This window comes from Melanerpes formicivorus, unplaced genomic scaffold, assembly GCF_026170545.1.
Source record: "Melanerpes formicivorus ecotype bairdi unplaced genomic scaffold, bMelFor1.0.p_v2 SCAF_48, whole genome shotgun sequence".
Lineage (NCBI taxonomy): Eukaryota > Metazoa > Chordata > Aves > Piciformes > Picidae > Melanerpes > Melanerpes formicivorus.
In genome coordinates this window covers 516,907-534,773 of record NW_027142400.1, presented here as the reverse complement: position 1 = coordinate 534,773, position 17,867 = coordinate 516,907, and the positions used below count along the sequence as shown (strand labels likewise).

Sequence of the window (17,867 nt, the reverse complement as noted above, 5' to 3'; positions counted from 1 at the left end):
AAAAAAAAAAAGCTATCTGAAATTTTACTTCAAATTTTACAAGTAATATTTTTTCTGTAGTTACAAATCTTCACTGGAATTCCAATTTCTATAGAATTCAAATCTAACTGTAAAATCTGTTTCATAGCCTATGATTTTTTTTAATGTAATGTTAATTACAAAATGTAATTTCACAATGGAACCACACTTGCTTTCTTCATATTTGGTCTCATAACTCATCATTTGCTGGTCAAGCATGGCAGAGCATTGCTCAGCTAATATGAAATTGCATTATGTTGGGTGTGAGTGTGTTCAGAAATTTTGAAAAAAAACTTGTGATAATCTATTTTTAGATTACAAATAATAGGCAATAGAATATCTTCTTACTTGTTTTTATGCTACACAGCTCTACTGGTTGGTATTTGGTATAAGACGGTTATCAGGATGTAAGGAGGCCACTGAGAAGGCTGAGGTCTCCTTGGAATTCAACCTTGCAAGGGAGGTCAAGGACAACAGAAAGGGCTTTTTCAAGTACGTTGCAGGATGAGCTAACACTTGAGGCAATGTAGGCCCACTGCTGAATGGGATGGCTGCCTTGGTGACAGGGGATACAGAGAAGGTGGAGTTACTGAATGCCTTCTTTATCTCGATCTACACTCAGAAGCTCAAGACCCCTGAGGTTACAGAGGAAGGCATGATAAAGGAGGTGGTTTCCCTGGTTGATGTGAACTGGGTTGATGAGGATTGGGTTAGGGAACAGTTAAGTAAACTGAACATCCATAAATCCATGCGTCCTCATGACATGCACCTGTGGATGCTGAGGGAGCTGACAGAGGTCATTGCCAGACCACTCTCCATCATTGGTAAGTCATGGTGGACAGGAGAGGTGCCTGGGGACTGGCAGAGGGCAAATGTCACTCCAATCTTCAAAAAGAGTAAGAAGGAGGACCCAGGTAACTGTAGACCAGTCAGCCTCACCTCCATTCCTGGAAACTTATCCTTGGTGCTGTCCTTTGGCATATCAAGGGCAAAAGGGTCATTAGGATCAGTCAACATGGTTTTACCAAAGGGAATTCATGTCTGACTGTGGTGGGTTGAAAATTTCCCCCAACGTTAAATTTGCCAGACAAGCTCAGGTAGAAGCAAATGAAGCTGTATTTACAAGCAAAACTACAATCTGCAATGAACATGCACAAAATATACAGTATTTACAAATATTTACAGGTATTTACAATTGATAAACAGCACAAGAACCCCCCTGGCCAAAACCAGGGGAGCTGCAACAGCTTCTCCCCCTACCCCCTACCCCTTCCCACTTCCCCCCTGCCCTGCTCTTCTCCCTACCCATCTGTACACTAAAAGGGATAAGACAAAGAGCAGTCACAACAAAGCAGTGCAGTCAAGGTCAGTAAAGCCAGGAGAAGCACTATTTTCCTTTTTACACCCAATAGTGCTTTATTTACATTTTACCACTTTCTGTTCAAGATCTGTAGAAAATTTTAAAGGCATAGCCTAAAACTGCCACACTAGCCAACCTGATAGCCTTTTATGAGGATATACCAATGTGGATAGATGATGGTAGAGCAGTGGATGTGGTTTATCTTGATTTCAGTAAAGCACTCGACACCATCTCTCACAGCATCCTTGCAGCTAAACTGAGGAAGCGTGGTCTGAATGATCAGCTAGTGGGGTGGGTTGTGAACTGGTTGAAGGAAAGTAGTCAGAGTTGTGGTCAGTGGGATGGAGTCTAGTTGGAGCCCTCTAACCAGTGGAGTCCCTCAGTACTAGGACCGGATCTATTCAATATATTCATCAACAACCTGGATGAGGGCACAGAATGCACTGTCAGCAAGTTTGCTGATGACACAAACCTGGGTAGAGTGGCTGACACACCAGAAGGTTGTGGTGCCATTTGGTGAGACCTAGGCTGGAGAGTTGGGCAGGGAGAAATTTAACAAAGTTCAACAATGGCCAGTGTAGACTCTTGCACCTGGAAAAGAACAACTCCATGTATCAGTATAGTTTGGGAACTGACCTGTTGAAGAGCAGTGAGGGGGAAAAGGACCTGAGGGTCCTAGTGGATGGAAGGTTGACCATGAGCCAGCAATGTGCCCTTGTGGCCAAGAAGGCCAATGCCATTCTGGGGTGTATTAGTATGGCTGTGGTTAGTAGGTTGAAAGAGGCTCTCCTCCCATTCTACTCTGCCCTGGTGAGGCCTCATCTGGAATATTGTGTCCAGTTCTGGGCCCCTCAGTTCAAGAGGGACAGGGAGCTATTAGAGAGAATCCAGCACAGAACCACAAAGTTGATTAAAGGAGTGGAACATCTTCCTTATGAGGAGAGACTGAGAGAGCTGGGGCTGTTTAGCTTGGAGAGGAGGAGACTGAGGGGTGATCAGTGTTCATAAATATGTAAAGGGTGAGTGCCAAAAAGATGGAGTCGGGCTCTCCCTAGTGATGCCCAATGACAGGACAAGGGGCAATGGGTGGAAATGGAGGCATAGAAAGTTCCATGTGAACATGACAGGTTTTTTTTACTGTGGGGCTGACAAAGCACTGGAACAGGCTGCCTGGGGTGGGTTGTGGAGTCTTCCTCTCTGGAGATACCTAAGACTTGTCTGGATGCATTCCTGTGTGATCTGATATAGGTGATCCTGCTCTGACAGGGGGGTGGACTAGATGATCTTTTGAGGTCACTTTCAGCCCCTAACATTCTGTGATTTTCTCTGCAGCTATGTGTAACAACAATTATGGCTTTTACTAAACAATATATTTGTTAGATGTGTTAGATTTTAAATGCTTCTATTTGATGTAACTGAGCAGTGAACACAGGTAAGTAATGTAGGAAGTAGAAACCTGATTGGGAATTTGATTTTAAAAAGTACAGTTTTGTTTGAGATGATTCCTGAAAAGAAGTAGAATCATAGAAGGAATAAGGTTGGAAAAGACCTCAGAGATCATCAAGTCCAACCTATCACCCAGCACCTCCTGACAACTAAACCATGGTTCCAAGTGCCACATCCAAGCCTTTTTGGAACACCTCCAGGGATGGTGACTCCACCACCTCCCTGGGCAGCACATCCCAAAGTACTTCCATAACTAGCTAGGACTCTGCTGGTTTTCTTTCATGTCTGAGAGGAACTTACTGGTTTAATCATGCAAGCAGCATATCTTCTCTGTAGAAATCCTAGTAAATAAGAAGAAATAGTTTAGACAAGATACATGCATCAAAGGAGAGAGTGAAGATACTTAGAGCTCATTTCGTGTTCATGTACTGGTAGCTTCCTACTGGAAAAATACATTTCTGATCAGGGTGCCATCAATCTAAGGAGCTGTGTTCACTGAACTTGTTTTTTTCCTGTGGTTATGTTTGCTGCATGTTATTTGAGCAGTAGGAGCTGAAACAGATGTTATGGTAGCCTGGAAATTTTTACCTGCACAGCTTTCAGCTAGAGATTTATTTTTGTTTTGGCCTTAATTTAAAACCGTGTTCAGCCATGGTAGTAGTGCAAATGCAAGTGTTCTAATTTTTGTCAGATTTGGGAAGCTGCAGTTCACATACTCTAAAATCAGATTTATCTTTAGATCACAGTATCACAGTATAACTAAGGTTGGAAAAGACCTCGAGGATCATCGAGTCCAACCTATCAACACAGACCCCATGACTAGACCATGGCACCAAGTGCCACATCCAATCTCCTCTTGAACACCTCCAGGGACGGTGACTCAACCACCTCCCTGGGCAGCCCATTCCAATGGTGAACGACTTGCTCGGTGAGTCTAAACCTCCCCTGGCGCAGCTTGAGACTGTGTCCTCTTGTTCTGGTGCTGGTTGCCTGGGAGAAGAGACCAACCCCTTCCTGGCTACAGCTCCCTCAACCTCTCCTCATAGGGCTTGTGTTCAAGGCCTCTTACCAGCCTTGTTGCCCTTCTCTGGACACACTCAAGTGTTTCAGTGTCCTTCTTAAACTGAGGGGCCCAGAACTGGACACAGTACTCAAGGTGTGGCCTAACCAATGCAGAGTACAGGAGCACAATGACTTCCCTGCTCCTGCTGGCCACACTATTCCTAATGCAGGCCAGGATGCCATTGGCCCTCTTGGCCACCTGGGCACACTGCTGGCTCATATTCAGGCATCTGTCGATCAGTACCCCCTGGTCCCTCTCTGTTTGGGAGCTCTCCAGCCACTCCGACCCCAATGCTTTCACTGCAGAAATATGTTCTTGCTATTAACATGGAAAATATTCAAAACTGAGTACTGGCTGTGTATCATGTTCATACAACTTCATGTATTAGTGTATCATTGTTCTGATTGCTATAATATGTACACAACTGTCTGTATTTTTTTTTCTTTCCATAAAACCTACTGCTATTTACATTCCAAACAGATACTTGCTCTAAATACAATTTTTTAAAAAGAAAGCAATAGCAACAAAACTCAAAACGAAAACCAAACACCAAACCCCACAACAACAACAGAAATACCCAACCAAACAAAAGTCTGCAGTATTTTGGTAGTTTTGTGTATAGAACATTTACTGAGACTGCTTTTCCTCAATTTAGTGGTTGATAAGTGTACTTTGCTCTTAGAAATGAGAAGCCAAAATCCTTCAAAATAAGTTCAGTTGTTCAGCTTCTTCATCTTAATATTTGTGAGCATCTTGATTAATATAAACTAGATATCATAATAAATTACAAGTTGTAATATGGAATACACTGAATGCTTTAATTATCTGATTATTCTAAAGATTCAAGGGCTTATGCTTAGAGGGAATGTAGAAAACCATTTGTATGAATCAACAGAGAACTGCATTGTTCTTGCCCAGAAGATTTTTGGACTCTGTCCCCAAACCTGTTGTTGAATCCATTACAGACCCATATGACTTGATTTCTGTTAAGAGCAAAAGGGTCTAAAATGTAATGTAGCAGGATAGCATATGGGAGAGGGGAACACTTGAGTGAGTAGGTGATGTGTGAAGAGGATTTTTGTGAATATGCCTTTTTGTACTGAGGGCTCTATTTATCATTTTACAGGTATAAGAAAATTAATAGGGGAGGAAAAAAGGGGAAAAGTGTATAATGGGAAGACCATGAAAATCAGCTCTTCTGAGTTCTTGTTTTTACTGTTGTAGCTTTTATGTGTCTTGTACTGCAGCCTGGCCATCTATATTGATCCTATTTCTGATTTTTACTATCCGAAATTCAACATGGATCTCATAATGAGCATTACTTTCTGCATCATGTGAGCTGAAAAATGTTGTAAAATCTATATCAAATATTATTACTTGTGTTAGGGCAATGTCTTTCAAAAGTAGTCCAGTGTTCATTTACAGCCAGTCAGTGTTATTCCCAAACTGAATCTGTGGAATCCTCACTAGCACATGAGAGCTTGAACATGAGGGCTATCTATGGCAGAAATGGTACTGGGAAAGTAAGTTACACAACTCAAAGGGAACTGATAAAATTAAGCAGTGTAGATGGCTTGTCTGAGCCTCTGATATCTGCTAGAGAGCACTAAAATCACAGAGGGTATGCCCCAAGACTTCAGTCTCAGTGTACTCAGGGACAGTCTTGTTCCTTGCACTGTTTAGTGTTGGAAGAGGAAAGAATTTGGTTTGTTTGCCTTCCTTTTTAAAAATACCTTTTAGTTTTGCCTTAGATTCCTCCCTCCCACCCCGCTTTCATTACAAGTTGTCTTTTCAGTCCCTTTTGAGCTCTTTTAATTTTGAGTTAGTAAGTTAACACTTAACTTTAATTTGCTTCCAGGTCATCCAAAGTCAGTTTTTAAAATAAGCCTTAGCGGTTGGAAGTTTCTTGTTCCTTCTAATCTTAATGGAGAATGGAAATAGCAAGATTATGTACTTTTCCCACTAGAAGTTTTTTTAACATACAGCGTTTGTATTTGAAAGATCTGCCCTATACAGTTGCTTAATGTACAAATTGCAGTGTCAGTGTGGAGAAGCAACTTTTCGGCTGCTGATTGATACATTGCGGTCTTAATACCAGCTGACAAGGAACAAAAATTATTGATAGAGCATGGGAGGAAAAAAATTGGGTAAGCTGCCTACACTGACCAAGGATGAAAGGATCCCTTTTATATATATTGAGTGCTCAGAATACCTGGAGTCCACAGTACTACTTCTGTACAGTGACTTTTAACATATTTATGGATTTTACTGTGCAGTGTGTGGTAACTTTAGCTTCTATGGATGAGGTGATATTGATGACACAAGCAGTTGAAATCTTTTAGATGACCAAAGTGCCCCGAGCGTGACTCTCCTTTCACTATGAAGGAACTGGATGCTAACTCTTCTATAATGTAGGAGAAGATATTGTATACTATATAGACTATGTAGCCTGTCCATATAGATGAGAAAATAGCAGTTGCAGTAACATGTGGAATCATAGGAAAAATGAACATGGAAAAAGGGATCTCTGGAGTTTGAGAGGCTCAATTTTCTACTTCAATTTCAAAGCCTAATCAGGTAATCACCATGACTTTTCAAAGATGATAGCAGCTTTCCAGTGACATTACCCAGCTTTCTCACTACCTTGGCTGTTTCCTATCTGGTCCTATATAGGTCCAGCATAACTGAATAGTCCTTAGCTTGATCCTCCACTCAAACTTTGCTACTAGATGCAGAAACCTGGGAAGCCTGATGGTGCATCTGCTGGTAAAGCCCTGCAAAAGATGTTTGGTACCTCAATTTTGTGTGTACCTTTCATCACTAAGTTGCTTTCCAGTTTTGCAGATGAATTGCACTATTCTCTATCTTTCTTTTGCTGATGAACCTGTAGAAACATTTGTTCTTGCCATTCACATCCATCTTCAATTCCAGTTCCAGATGAGCTTTGGTCTCCCTAGTTCAGTTACCCTGTCTTGGTAAGCAGAGATTAGATTCTCTTCTGATTGACTGTCCCAGCTTCTACTTTATGTATGTTTCTGTTTTATTTGACCTCAGTGGGGAGTCCCATGTAGGGTCAGCTGCTCTCCTGCTGTTCCTTGCTGATTTTCTAGCATGTGGGGAAGGCTTGTTTCTGTGCTCTGAGAAGACAGGTCAGACAGATGACCAATTGTTATGGGCTTCTTTGTAGTTTCCTAGGACATTCTGATTACCATTCCCTGAGCAAACTCAATCTCTGCTGTCATGAGCCCAGGATCTTTAGTCTGCTTCTTTCCTTCCTTTCTTGCCTCAAGATCTTACACTACCATTTCATGATTACTGCATCCAATGCTACCACTGGCCGTCATATACAGGAGCAGTTCTTCCTTATTCATGAGTACCAGATGCTGCACAACGCCTTCCCTAGAAGGCTGTTCAGCATCAGCATCAAAATTTGCTCCCAATGCACACTAGAAATTCTGTGGCTGTTTAACACCCTGCTATGCTGCCCTTCCAGTAGATGTTGTGTGATTTAAGTCCTCCATGAGAACAAGGGACTCTGAATGTTGGAAAGCCAGCCCAGTGTGGTGTTCTGGGTTTAATGGTAACTGAAAATGCATTTTTCTCAATTAATTATCTTGAACTTTTAATGCCAACATTAAATACTTACTTTTCTATTAATTCTGAATTACTACTTTAGTGCAGTCATAAATACTAATTCAGATGATGTCCACAGTGCGGCTGATGAGGGAAAATAAACTCATTGTTGTTCACAACTAATGAATTTGCAAGTGATCTGATTTTATTCCTCCCCCTCCCCCCAATATACAATTCTAGGTTCTCATTACCCTGAGATAATTAATGTGCAGCTACATGAAATATTGCTTCAGAATACTCTAAATGGTTGTCTTGCATTCAGGCTATGCAAATAATACTTGCATGTATATATAGCTGCCAGAACAACTTCTCATCCTCTGTTTTGTTTTCAAAGTGACAAGTAAGAACATCTTGTCCATTCATCATCATCATATTTTGTTTCTTAGTTAATTGGTGACAGTTTGCTTCTTATCTGTTTTAGTTGGAAGATGGGGAAGAAAAGCCGAGTGAAAACTCAGAAGTCAGGTACAGGAGCCACAGCAGCAGTATCTCCAAAGGAAATGTTGAATCTAATTAGTGAGTTACTGCAAAGTAAGTTTAAGTTTTATGCTTCTCTGGGAAAAGGGATGGTGTAAAGACCACTCAAAAACATTCTCATTTTCTTACTGAAACCAGCAAATTCTATTCATTACCTGTAAGTCACCAAGCTTGCTATTTCAGGTCACTTAAGATGGCATGGTATGTATCTCAGTCTCTATATCTGTTAGCATATACCATTATAGGCTCATTTATGTGTGTAGGTATTGGGAATGCCTTATTTCTGGCAATTGCAGGCTTTACATCTCTACAGAGGCATAAATACTCATCTGTTATTGGTAATGCAACAGTTCAGATTTCTCAAAAATGTTTTTATTCTAAACCTCAAGAGTTACACTGTTTCTGTTTAACATTTGAGTAGTCCTTTGCACTGGTTTCAGAGTAGAAGAATTAACTGTGGAAGGCAGCTATACAAACTCACTTCAGCTGCGCTGATATTTCCATCTCTCCAATAAAAGTGGTGGGGGTTTTGTTGTTGGTTTGAATTTTTGGTTTTTTGGTAGTGTTTAATTCTTTTTTTTCTTACTTATAATTACTTTTCATTATTTCTAGTAAATACAAAGAACTGAGCATAGTTTCATATGATAGTGCTAACATGCTGTTAACTCCTTAGTAACTGTGCTGAGCTACGCTTCTTGAAACACAAGTCCAAATGTTCATATCCTTAACACATCTCAATATTGCCTTTATAAAAATAGATTATTATTTTTCCTTCATTATTGGTTGCAAAGAGGAGACAAGGAGTTGGCAGAGCAGTTTGATGCTTATGCTACAATTGGCCTCTGCTTTGCTACCAAAAACCAAAATGTAGGTCTAATTTTCTGAGCAAAGACAAGTATCAGCTGTTCTTTTTGCCAAGCTTCCATATTTTATATAATGCAAAAAAATTTCAAATCAGTTGAGCAAAGTAATCTTCATCTGCTCACTTGGATTTATGTGGCTTAGATCATGAAATCCACATGCTGGCATTTAGAATATTGTCAGGGCCTCCGTGGGTATAATCTAGAGCCAAACCTTGGCTAGGTATTCCTTTGCTTGTCCTTTCAATGTGCATTTATGAAAACACTACTCACTGGGCAGGTCAAGTATATGTATCAGCAAAATTCTCAAATCCTTAAGGTAAGCTCTGTACTATTATCATCTACTTTCACTACAGCAAAAATGATGGTAAGCAGGCTACTGTAAAAAGAGTGCTTTGCTTGGATCATCAGAAAAGACACTTTTAAAACATTTTCTTTTGGTCTTATCTGAGAGACTATTTACTTAATGATCTGGTTGTTCACCTTTTTTCTTCCTAGCTTTTTAAACATTTGATATTTCTTGTATCTGAGAGAATATTAAAAAAGCAAAACAGCTTGAGGTAAGTTATGCTGTAAAAAAAATCTAAGTCTCTATTAATTACAATATCAAAGAATGAGGTGTTTGTAACAGTAGAGATTACAGTGTTTACCATGTAAAGATGTTTAAAGGTCAAGTAGTATTAAGGTTCAGTTAGCTACTGATAAATCATGACCTATTCTCTGATGTGATTTTTTAAATTATTTTTTTATTACAAAAATAAAAGTAACATCTCTTTTAATTTGCCATTTTTATTTCCAGAGTGCAGCAGTCCTACCCCAGGTCCTGGTAAGGAATGGGAAGAATATGTACAGATTCGCTCACTTGTTGAGAAAATTCGCAAAAAGCAAAAAGGTAAAGGCAAAAGTCTTTGAGATAAGTGTAGCCCAGAGTACTGATTTGCCTAACGAATTGTCTGTTGACAGCAGAGGCTTTATTATTATTATGGTATAAGTATTATGCAATCCTATTATTTGGGGACAAAGATCTTAATTCTCTGGCATGCAGTTGCTTTTTACACTTGCAGGTGTTTCTGAAATCTTGTGGTGGACATAACCACTGGCATTAACGATTTTCATACTTGTAATTCTGAATGAGTATCACAGGCAAGTGATCATCCTGTGATGATTCTGTCTGATAAGTAGAAAAAAGAATTTGAGATTGTCATCAGAATCTGAAGGACCAGAAGAAAAAAAAAATCCTTAGAGAAAATAAGACACTTTGCTTCCTGATCACATAGTCTGCCCTTCTGCCTCTGTAAGTGTGAACACTTTGCATTTGATTTTGTAGCTTTTATTTTGACCTGAACATTTTACTGGACATGAAAACAGTTTCAGCAATTCAACATCTTTAAATTATGATCAAAATATAAATAAAACACAAAATAAATCAGATAATCTACCTGCTGTAAATCAAGCATACAATTAAGGAAAATAAAGGCTTGTGGTACCACAGTTAACAGGAAGTTTAATTGCCAATTTTAGTAAGTGGAACTTAGGCTTATTTTTCAGGTTATAACTGTTTTCTTCTAGTACTTTCTGCAACAACTCACCATTGATAGTTTATTTTCATGCTAGCTTTGGTTTTGTTTGGATGTACACTCTAAAAAATACTTTCCATACAATTTTAGGAAAATTAACCTCTTTTATGACTTGTATTTTAATGGCAGAGAAGTAACTTCTTGACATTAGAATGAACAGATTTGGGCTGGATATACCTGGCAAATTCCTAAACCAGTTCTTTCTCCCTTGCTATTTATACAGTGATGGCAAAAAAGCCAGACTGCATTTAAAATGGATCGTACTTGGTTCATGTGCTTGCTTGAAAAAGCAGAAGAGTGTACTTCAGAGGCTTGAGGTGTTCACACCTGTTTCTAATAATTTTGACTAACACATAAGAATCCTGCATCATGAAAGGACTTTTAAACCTTTGAACATCAGTTATTGGCAGTTTGAGAGCCTCAATCCTGTACCTCTGTGGAGATGAACTTAATTCATTGTTTTGCTGTCCTGTAACTTCTATAAACTAACGGTACATGTACTGGTTTTTATGATCTAATAACAGTAAAACATAATTCAGGTTAACAAGATCAGAGTTAGTGTAGGGCTGTTCACTATAGCTTTCTCCTGTGACAGAAAGATTGTAGCATTCAGGGGGGAAATGGCTGGTGTGGTAGAAGAAGTGTAACAGTATTATGTTAGTAGGATGCCTCCTCTTTCTTGAAAGAGGCAATACCTACTGACCGCAGTACTGTTGAGTTACAAATGGCTTTTAATGTTATCTTTTTAGCACTCATAGGGAGCATGAATAGTATGGTGTTTTTCAGAACTATTCTGTAATGGGATGTAGTAATTTATTGTTTTCCAGCTTAATAAAGACTTTAAACCATTCACAAAGAAAGTATAAATTGCTGTTGGGAACTCAAGATGTACAAATAAATACCCATTGCCTAAAGTGTCATACTTTGTGCTTTTCTTGAATAAAATATTGGATTGCAGAATATGAATGAAAACCATTTTGATCATAGAAAATTCCTGATTTGATAATGGACTACTTCTGTTTTCTAAAATTTTTTCTGGTTTGACTCCTTAGCAAAGTTATAAATAAAGCTCATTTTCCAATATAGATTTTCATCAGTATAACAATATTTTGTTCAATATAGAAATTAATTGTTCTGCAGCAGTGCTTGTAATTTAAAGGAGCTGTTCCTCTCTTTAATTTAGAAAAATGTGGGAAGTATTGGACCCATTCTATGTGAGGAAGAGAGGTAGGATTTCAAAGAGAGTTGCAGAATAGTTATAAATGCAAGTTGGATGTTAAAAGCTTTCAGGACACTTGTTACAGTAGTCAGTGTTGGAAGTCAAAAGAGAATCACAGAATGCCTGGTTGAAAGGGAGCCCAAGGATCATCTGGTTCAACCTTTCTAGGTTGATAGTGTAGTTTAAATGAGATGGCCCGGCACCCTGTCAAGCTGAGTCTTAAAACTGAACAATCCGCTACTTCTCTTGGGAAATTATTCCAATGTTTAACTCTTCTTATTATGAAAAATTTTCTTCTGGACTCCAGTTGGAATCTCTCCAGGATTAACTTGTACCCATTGCCCCTTGTCTTTTCTATGTGACTGCCTGTAAAAAGGGAGTCTCTATCATCCTAGTAGTCACCCTTTATGTACTGGTGTGTGGTAATAAGGTCTCCCCTAAGCCTTTTCTTCTCAAGGCTGAACAAACCCAGTTCTCCCAGCCTTTCCTCATATGGCAGGACTTCCAGTCCTCTGATCATTGTTGTGGCCCTTCTCTGGATTCTTTGCAGTCTGCCCACATCTTTTTGTACAGAGGGAACCAAAACTGCACACAGCACTCCATGTGTGTTCTGACAAGCACTGAGTAGAGCGGGACAATGACTTCTTTACTTCTGCCAATGCAGCCTAGCATCCTGTTGGCTGTTGCTGCTGCAGCACACTGTTCACTCATGCTGAGCAGCACTAAGATCCCCAGGTCCCTTTCCACAGGGCTGCTCTCCAGCTAGGTGGATCCCTGAGCTAGACTCCTGGGTTGTGTATTTCCAGGTGCAAGATCCTACATGGTCCCAGCTGAACTTCATAAGGTTCTTGCTGGCCCACTTATTTATCCTGTCCAGGTCTTCCTGGAGGGTGGCTCTCTCTTCTCTAGCATCAACCTCCCCACTAATTTTGGTGTCATCTGTAAACTTCATCAGGGTGCCTTGATCCCAGCATCCAGATCACTTGGGAAGATATTAAACAGCAATTGGGCCAAATGTCAATTTGTGACTGGATGCCAGGTTGAGAGAGCTATTTACTACCACCCTCTGGGTACAGCCTGTCAGCCCACCCACTGCACAGACCGCTTGTCTTGGCCATAAAATGTCAGCTTCTCTAGGAGTGAAGTCCTAGACAGTATAAACACCTATCAAATTCTGTGGAAGCTATGCAAATAATCTTACTAGGTTTGTGAGGCCTTAACTCTGAATTATATTCCACAGAAAACAGCATACTGAAAAGGGTATGAATGAAAGGAGAAATGCCAGTGGTTTTGGTTTTTTGGTTGTGTTTTGTTTGGTTTTGCCTTTTTTTTTTTTTTTCAAAGTGCCAAAATACATCACATTGTAATTGCAGTAAAACTATGCTTTATTGGGGGTTTTATACTTCATCATCAGAGACCGCAGCTTTAGATTATACTTGCCCTTTTATGTTAATTTCAGATTTAATTGATTCAGGGGCTTGAAATGTGTGATTTGGAGTGGGAGGGAATACTTCAAATGTGCTAATGCTATTTTCCTAAAATCTGTTTAATCTAAGGAGGTCGCACCTTGAGTATTGTCTCCAGCTTTGGGCACCTCAATACGAAAGAGAGAGTGAGGTGCTGGAGCGAGTGCAGAGGAGGGCAACAAAGCTAGTAAGGGACCTGGAGAATAAGTCTTAGGAGTGACCGAAGGAGCTGGGGATATTTAGTTTGAAGAAGAGGAGGCTAAGGGAAGACTTAATCACTCTGCAACTGCCTGAAAGGACATACAGAGGTTGGTGCTGGTCTCTTCTCACGGGTAATTAGCAATAGAACAAGAGGGAATGGCCTCAAACTGCAACAGGGTAGGTTTAGAGTGGACATTAGGTAAATTTTTTTCACAGAAAGCATAATTGGACATTGGAATAGGCTGCCCAGAGAGGTGGTTGAGTCACCATCCCTGGGTGTATTTACAGGTCATTCAGATGTGGTGCTTGGGGATATGGTTTAATGGTGAACTTTGTAGAATTAGGAGACTTGGTGATCCCAGAGGTCTTTTCCAGCCTGAATGATTCTGTGATTCTATGAAAACATCTTTGCTTGTATGCAATTGCTGAGGACATGTCACTCATAAAATGGCCTAAGTACTTAAGGGGGTTTTGGACATTTTGAACAGCATCATACACTACAGTTTCTGTTGAAGAGAATGCAGGCAAAGAGGTACAGAAGGAGCTGGCTAAGTATGACCGGGAGCTAAAATGCATGGGTTCAAATCAGATAACTGTAAAGGGGAAAGCTGAGGGAATGAATGAGGCTTGCAGTTTCACTGGAGGACTACTTGTCTCTCTGTTGGAGAAGCAAAGCGTAAAAATTTGGGTGAACTCTGTGATGTCAGGAAGATGCTGAGTCCTTAGTTATTTTAATAGATCCATATGCTACAGGAAAAAGCTAAATGTCTGGTATGTGAGAGAAGGCACTCGAGAGATGCTTATCATAATTTCCAGTGCTGAATTAATGAAATTGCAGCTTGCTTCTGAAATTCCTCCTTGTGTCTGTATTAACATGTTGTGGTGATTGCATTTATTGTCACTATTAAGATGGGAAATACTTTTGCTCAATTTATTTTAAAAGGGGAAGAGGAGAGGAGCTTTGTATTTCATCACAGCTCAGTTTAGGTGGTTGTGTTTTCAAGATGACTGGTAAGTCAATTTGGCAGAATATTTAAGTTGATGAAAATTGGGTATGACATTTGTATACTATTGAGTAACACTTAACAAAGACCAGTTCTGACTCAGCTACTTCAAAGTAGAATTGCTGCGGGATAACAAACAACTTTTTACATGTGCTTTTATGTTGAACTACTTTTGTCTTTCTAGGTCCTCTTATTTCTGCATTTGTTTTTTTAATGCATTGTGTGTATAGGTTTGTCTGTTGTCTTTGATGGAAAAAGAGATGACTATTTCCCTGAATTAATAAAGTGGGCAACTGAAAATGGAGCATCCACAGAGGGTTTTGAAATAGCTAACTTTGAAGAGGAGGGATTTGGTTTGAAAGCAATGAGAGAGATAAAGGTAAGCACACGAACATTTGACTTAGATTAGAAAATTGTTTGTGGCTACAAACCTCTGAAACACTCTCCACCTTCCCCCTTTTGACTGCTTATGAAATTGTTCATATGAAATGCTCCCAACTCTTCACACTAGTGAAATAAAATTATTGATGAAATTGAGTGTTAGTTTTGATGACTATTGGATAATACTGTGAGCTTTTAATCAGCTTTTTTTTCTCTGTTGCTTAGGCTATTGATCTCTCTTCCATGTTTTTTAACTGCTTAGCCTCTTTCTTGCTCCTTCTTTCAAAGCACTGGTCTTTTGGCCTCAGAGGTATTTGCAATATTATTTTCCAGTGAAAATAAAAAGAATCTCAAAATTTCTTGGTAATTGTAAAGAGTGTTTTTTCATCATCAGGTAAAAATATAGACACACAGAGTTAGCTGTTAAAAGATAAGAATTTAAGATTGCCTCTTTCTATTCCCATTTTACAGATGGGAAAGCAGCTTTGAAGAACAATCAGCTGTTATAGGAAGAATCTTAGAAAACAAGCATATTATATTCAATTTTAGGGCTTGAGTGGCACATAGCTAATAAAACTAGCACCACTGGTTGATAAAATGGGCAACATGAGAAAACCTCTACTGGGAGAAAACATTTGATCACTTAGTTAATAGCAATATAATGTAAGTGGTAGCTTTGAGGTTGTGTGGGCAATCTGTTAGCAGTTCCAAACTGAAGCACTTTATTTTGTAATCTGAGTGTCTTTGTTTTAAGCTTTGTGTAATGCAGATTGTAACATTTGGTTGCCACAATATGGAACATATTTGTTTAATTTGCAATGATAGAGAAGGAATAACTTTGTTTTGGAATATTTTCAATTTTAAAACAAATGAAAATGAAAACAACCTGTAATTTAAAGGTGATGTATACCTGAGACACTTGGGGTGAAATTTAAATGCTAACTGACCCTCTGTGGTTTTTTCTTTTCTGTAGGCTGAAGAGTTGTTTCTATGGGTTCCTAGAAAGCTGTTGATGACAGTCGAGTCAGCTAAAAATTCAGTATTGGGTAAGAGCACTTTTTTTGTTGAAAAGTCTTACATGTTACCTCATCATGTTCATTTTAAACAAAATCTAGGGTGATGTTTTCCATGGACAGTTAATTTACTGTATCACCTTTCTGTGCTAATTCAGGATCCCTGTATTCTCAAGATCGAATTCTTCAAGCCATGGGCAATATAACATTGGCATTCCATCTTCTTTGTGAGCGAGCCAACCCCAACTCTTTCTGGCTACCCTACATCCAGACACTCCCCAGTGAATATGACACTCCTCTCTATTTTGAAGAAGATGAAGTGCAGTACCTTCAGTCAACTCAGGCCATACATGATGTTTTTAGCCAATATAAAAATACAGCTCGACAGTATGCCTATTTCTACAAAGTCATTCAGGTAAGCACCTTAAATGAAGTATATGTTGTTCTTAGAGTGATTATTGAGACAGGTGTAAAACAGTGACATTAAAGAACAGAGCAAGTATATTGCTCTTAAAGGTTTGAATCATTAAAGTAATTTCTGCTGGCTTTTGAACTGTTGAAATTTCACAACAGGGTTCAGTAGGTTTATGAATATATAAGAATGTATTTAGTTGGTTGAGAGGAGTGGTTACTGCCCTTGGTTTGTCACTGTGTGAGGCTTTATCTTGGAATCATTTTGGGCTCACCAGTACAAGAAGTATGTTGACAAAGTGGGATAAGATCAGAGGAAGGCTTCAACCCCTGTCCTCCCAAGAAGTAGCTAAGGGAGCTGGATTTATGTTTTCTGGGGAAAAGGAGATAAGTGTGATCCAGCTATTGTCTTCAACTTGATACTAGTAGCCAGACTTGAAGTTCACCTTTTCAAAGTTGGGCTGGGTGACCTGCTAAGATCTACAACTTATGCCTCTGAAAAGTGCATAATTTACAGTAAAAGAGGTAAAATTATAATTGTTAGTTGACAAGATAAAACCATTGCATATGTTGTATTTCCAATGACCATGGATTAACTGTTGTTTTAATTGCTGTTTAACATCATTATTTTGATTTGCTTTCAAATACAAAAATAAACACATCTGGTAACAATTAGAGTATGAGGAGGCTTGAGATGGGTGAACTTTCCATCATGTTCTGAAGGAATCATTTAAATTAATTTTCTAAGAGCTGTTACTGAGTGATGTCTAAACACAGTTGATGTCGTAAATGAATGGTGATGTATTACTGTCAAGGTAGTGCTCAATCTCTAAACTTCCAAAGCTTTTTGTGGCACAATCTGTGAAAAGCAAATGGCTCTATGGACTGAATTTCCACAACTGTGGAAGTTTTTTTTTTTTGCCATAGAGGAGGTCAGAAGACATAATGCAATTCTGTCTCCTTTAATATTACCAGAGTTCCAAAGCTTTTATATGAACTGTTTTAAGTCAACAAAAGTTAAATTATTTTGCTTAGCTGTTTGGCATTTGAAGAACTATGATTCAAACTGTATAAATTTATCAAGTATAAGGAGTGGAGGGGGTTTTGGTTTTGAAAACTGAAGTCATTGAAAATAGTGAGGAAGGCTGGGGGAGGACTTCTCAGGATCTCAGGTAGTGATAGGACTAGGGGGAATGGAATGAAGCTGGAGGTGGGGAGATTCAGGTTAGATGTGAGGAGGAGGTTCTTCACCATGAGAGTGGTGAAACCCTGGAATGGGTTGTCCAGGGAGGTGGTCAAGGCCCCGTCCCTGGAGGTGTTTAAGACCAGGCTGGACGAGGCTCTGGCCATCCTGATCTAGTGTGGGGTGTCCCTGCCCATGGCAGGGGGGTTGGAACTAGATGATCCTTGTGGTCCCTTCCAACCCTGAATGATACTATGATACTATGAAAACCAAATAAGATGCATTTCATTTTGAGACAAGGAGTATGGTAGGAATAATAGCTTTAGTATCAGGAACCAACAAACCTCTTCCTTCCATGTGTCATGATTCAGGAAGCGATAGTTTAGCCAGCTGTCTCTTCTTGCCATGTGCTATCCTAGGTTGCCAGTGCACACCCTGACCTTCCAGCTTTTCACTTTTTTCCCCTCAAAGTATACAGCCTAAGCAAACTGCTCTTAGATATTTTTTTTTTTTTAAGAATATATTTTTAAACTTAAATATACTACTGGTTTTTAA

At 39.3% G+C, this 17,867-nt stretch overlaps 1 protein-coding gene across 2 annotated transcripts in view; it reads left to right on the top strand.

Moving 5' to 3' along the window:
* SETD3 (SET domain containing 3, actin N3(tau)-histidine methyltransferase) overlaps positions 1–17,867 on the top strand; it is a 65,826-nt gene that overhangs the window by 16,398 nt on the left and 31,561 nt on the right. For both annotated transcript variants that reach the window (XM_068160086.1, XM_068160085.1), the window contains exons 2-6: positions 7,942–8,051; positions 9,657–9,749; positions 14,555–14,703; positions 15,679–15,751; positions 15,877–16,133. In XM_068160086.1, coding sequence (XP_068016187.1) covers positions 7,949–8,051; positions 9,657–9,749; positions 14,555–14,703; positions 15,679–15,751; positions 15,877–16,133 — 675 coding nt within the window. In that variant the 5' untranslated portion in view covers positions 7,942–7,948. The remainder of the gene's footprint in view (positions 1–7,941; positions 8,052–9,656; positions 9,750–14,554; positions 14,704–15,678; positions 15,752–15,876; positions 16,134–17,867) is intronic.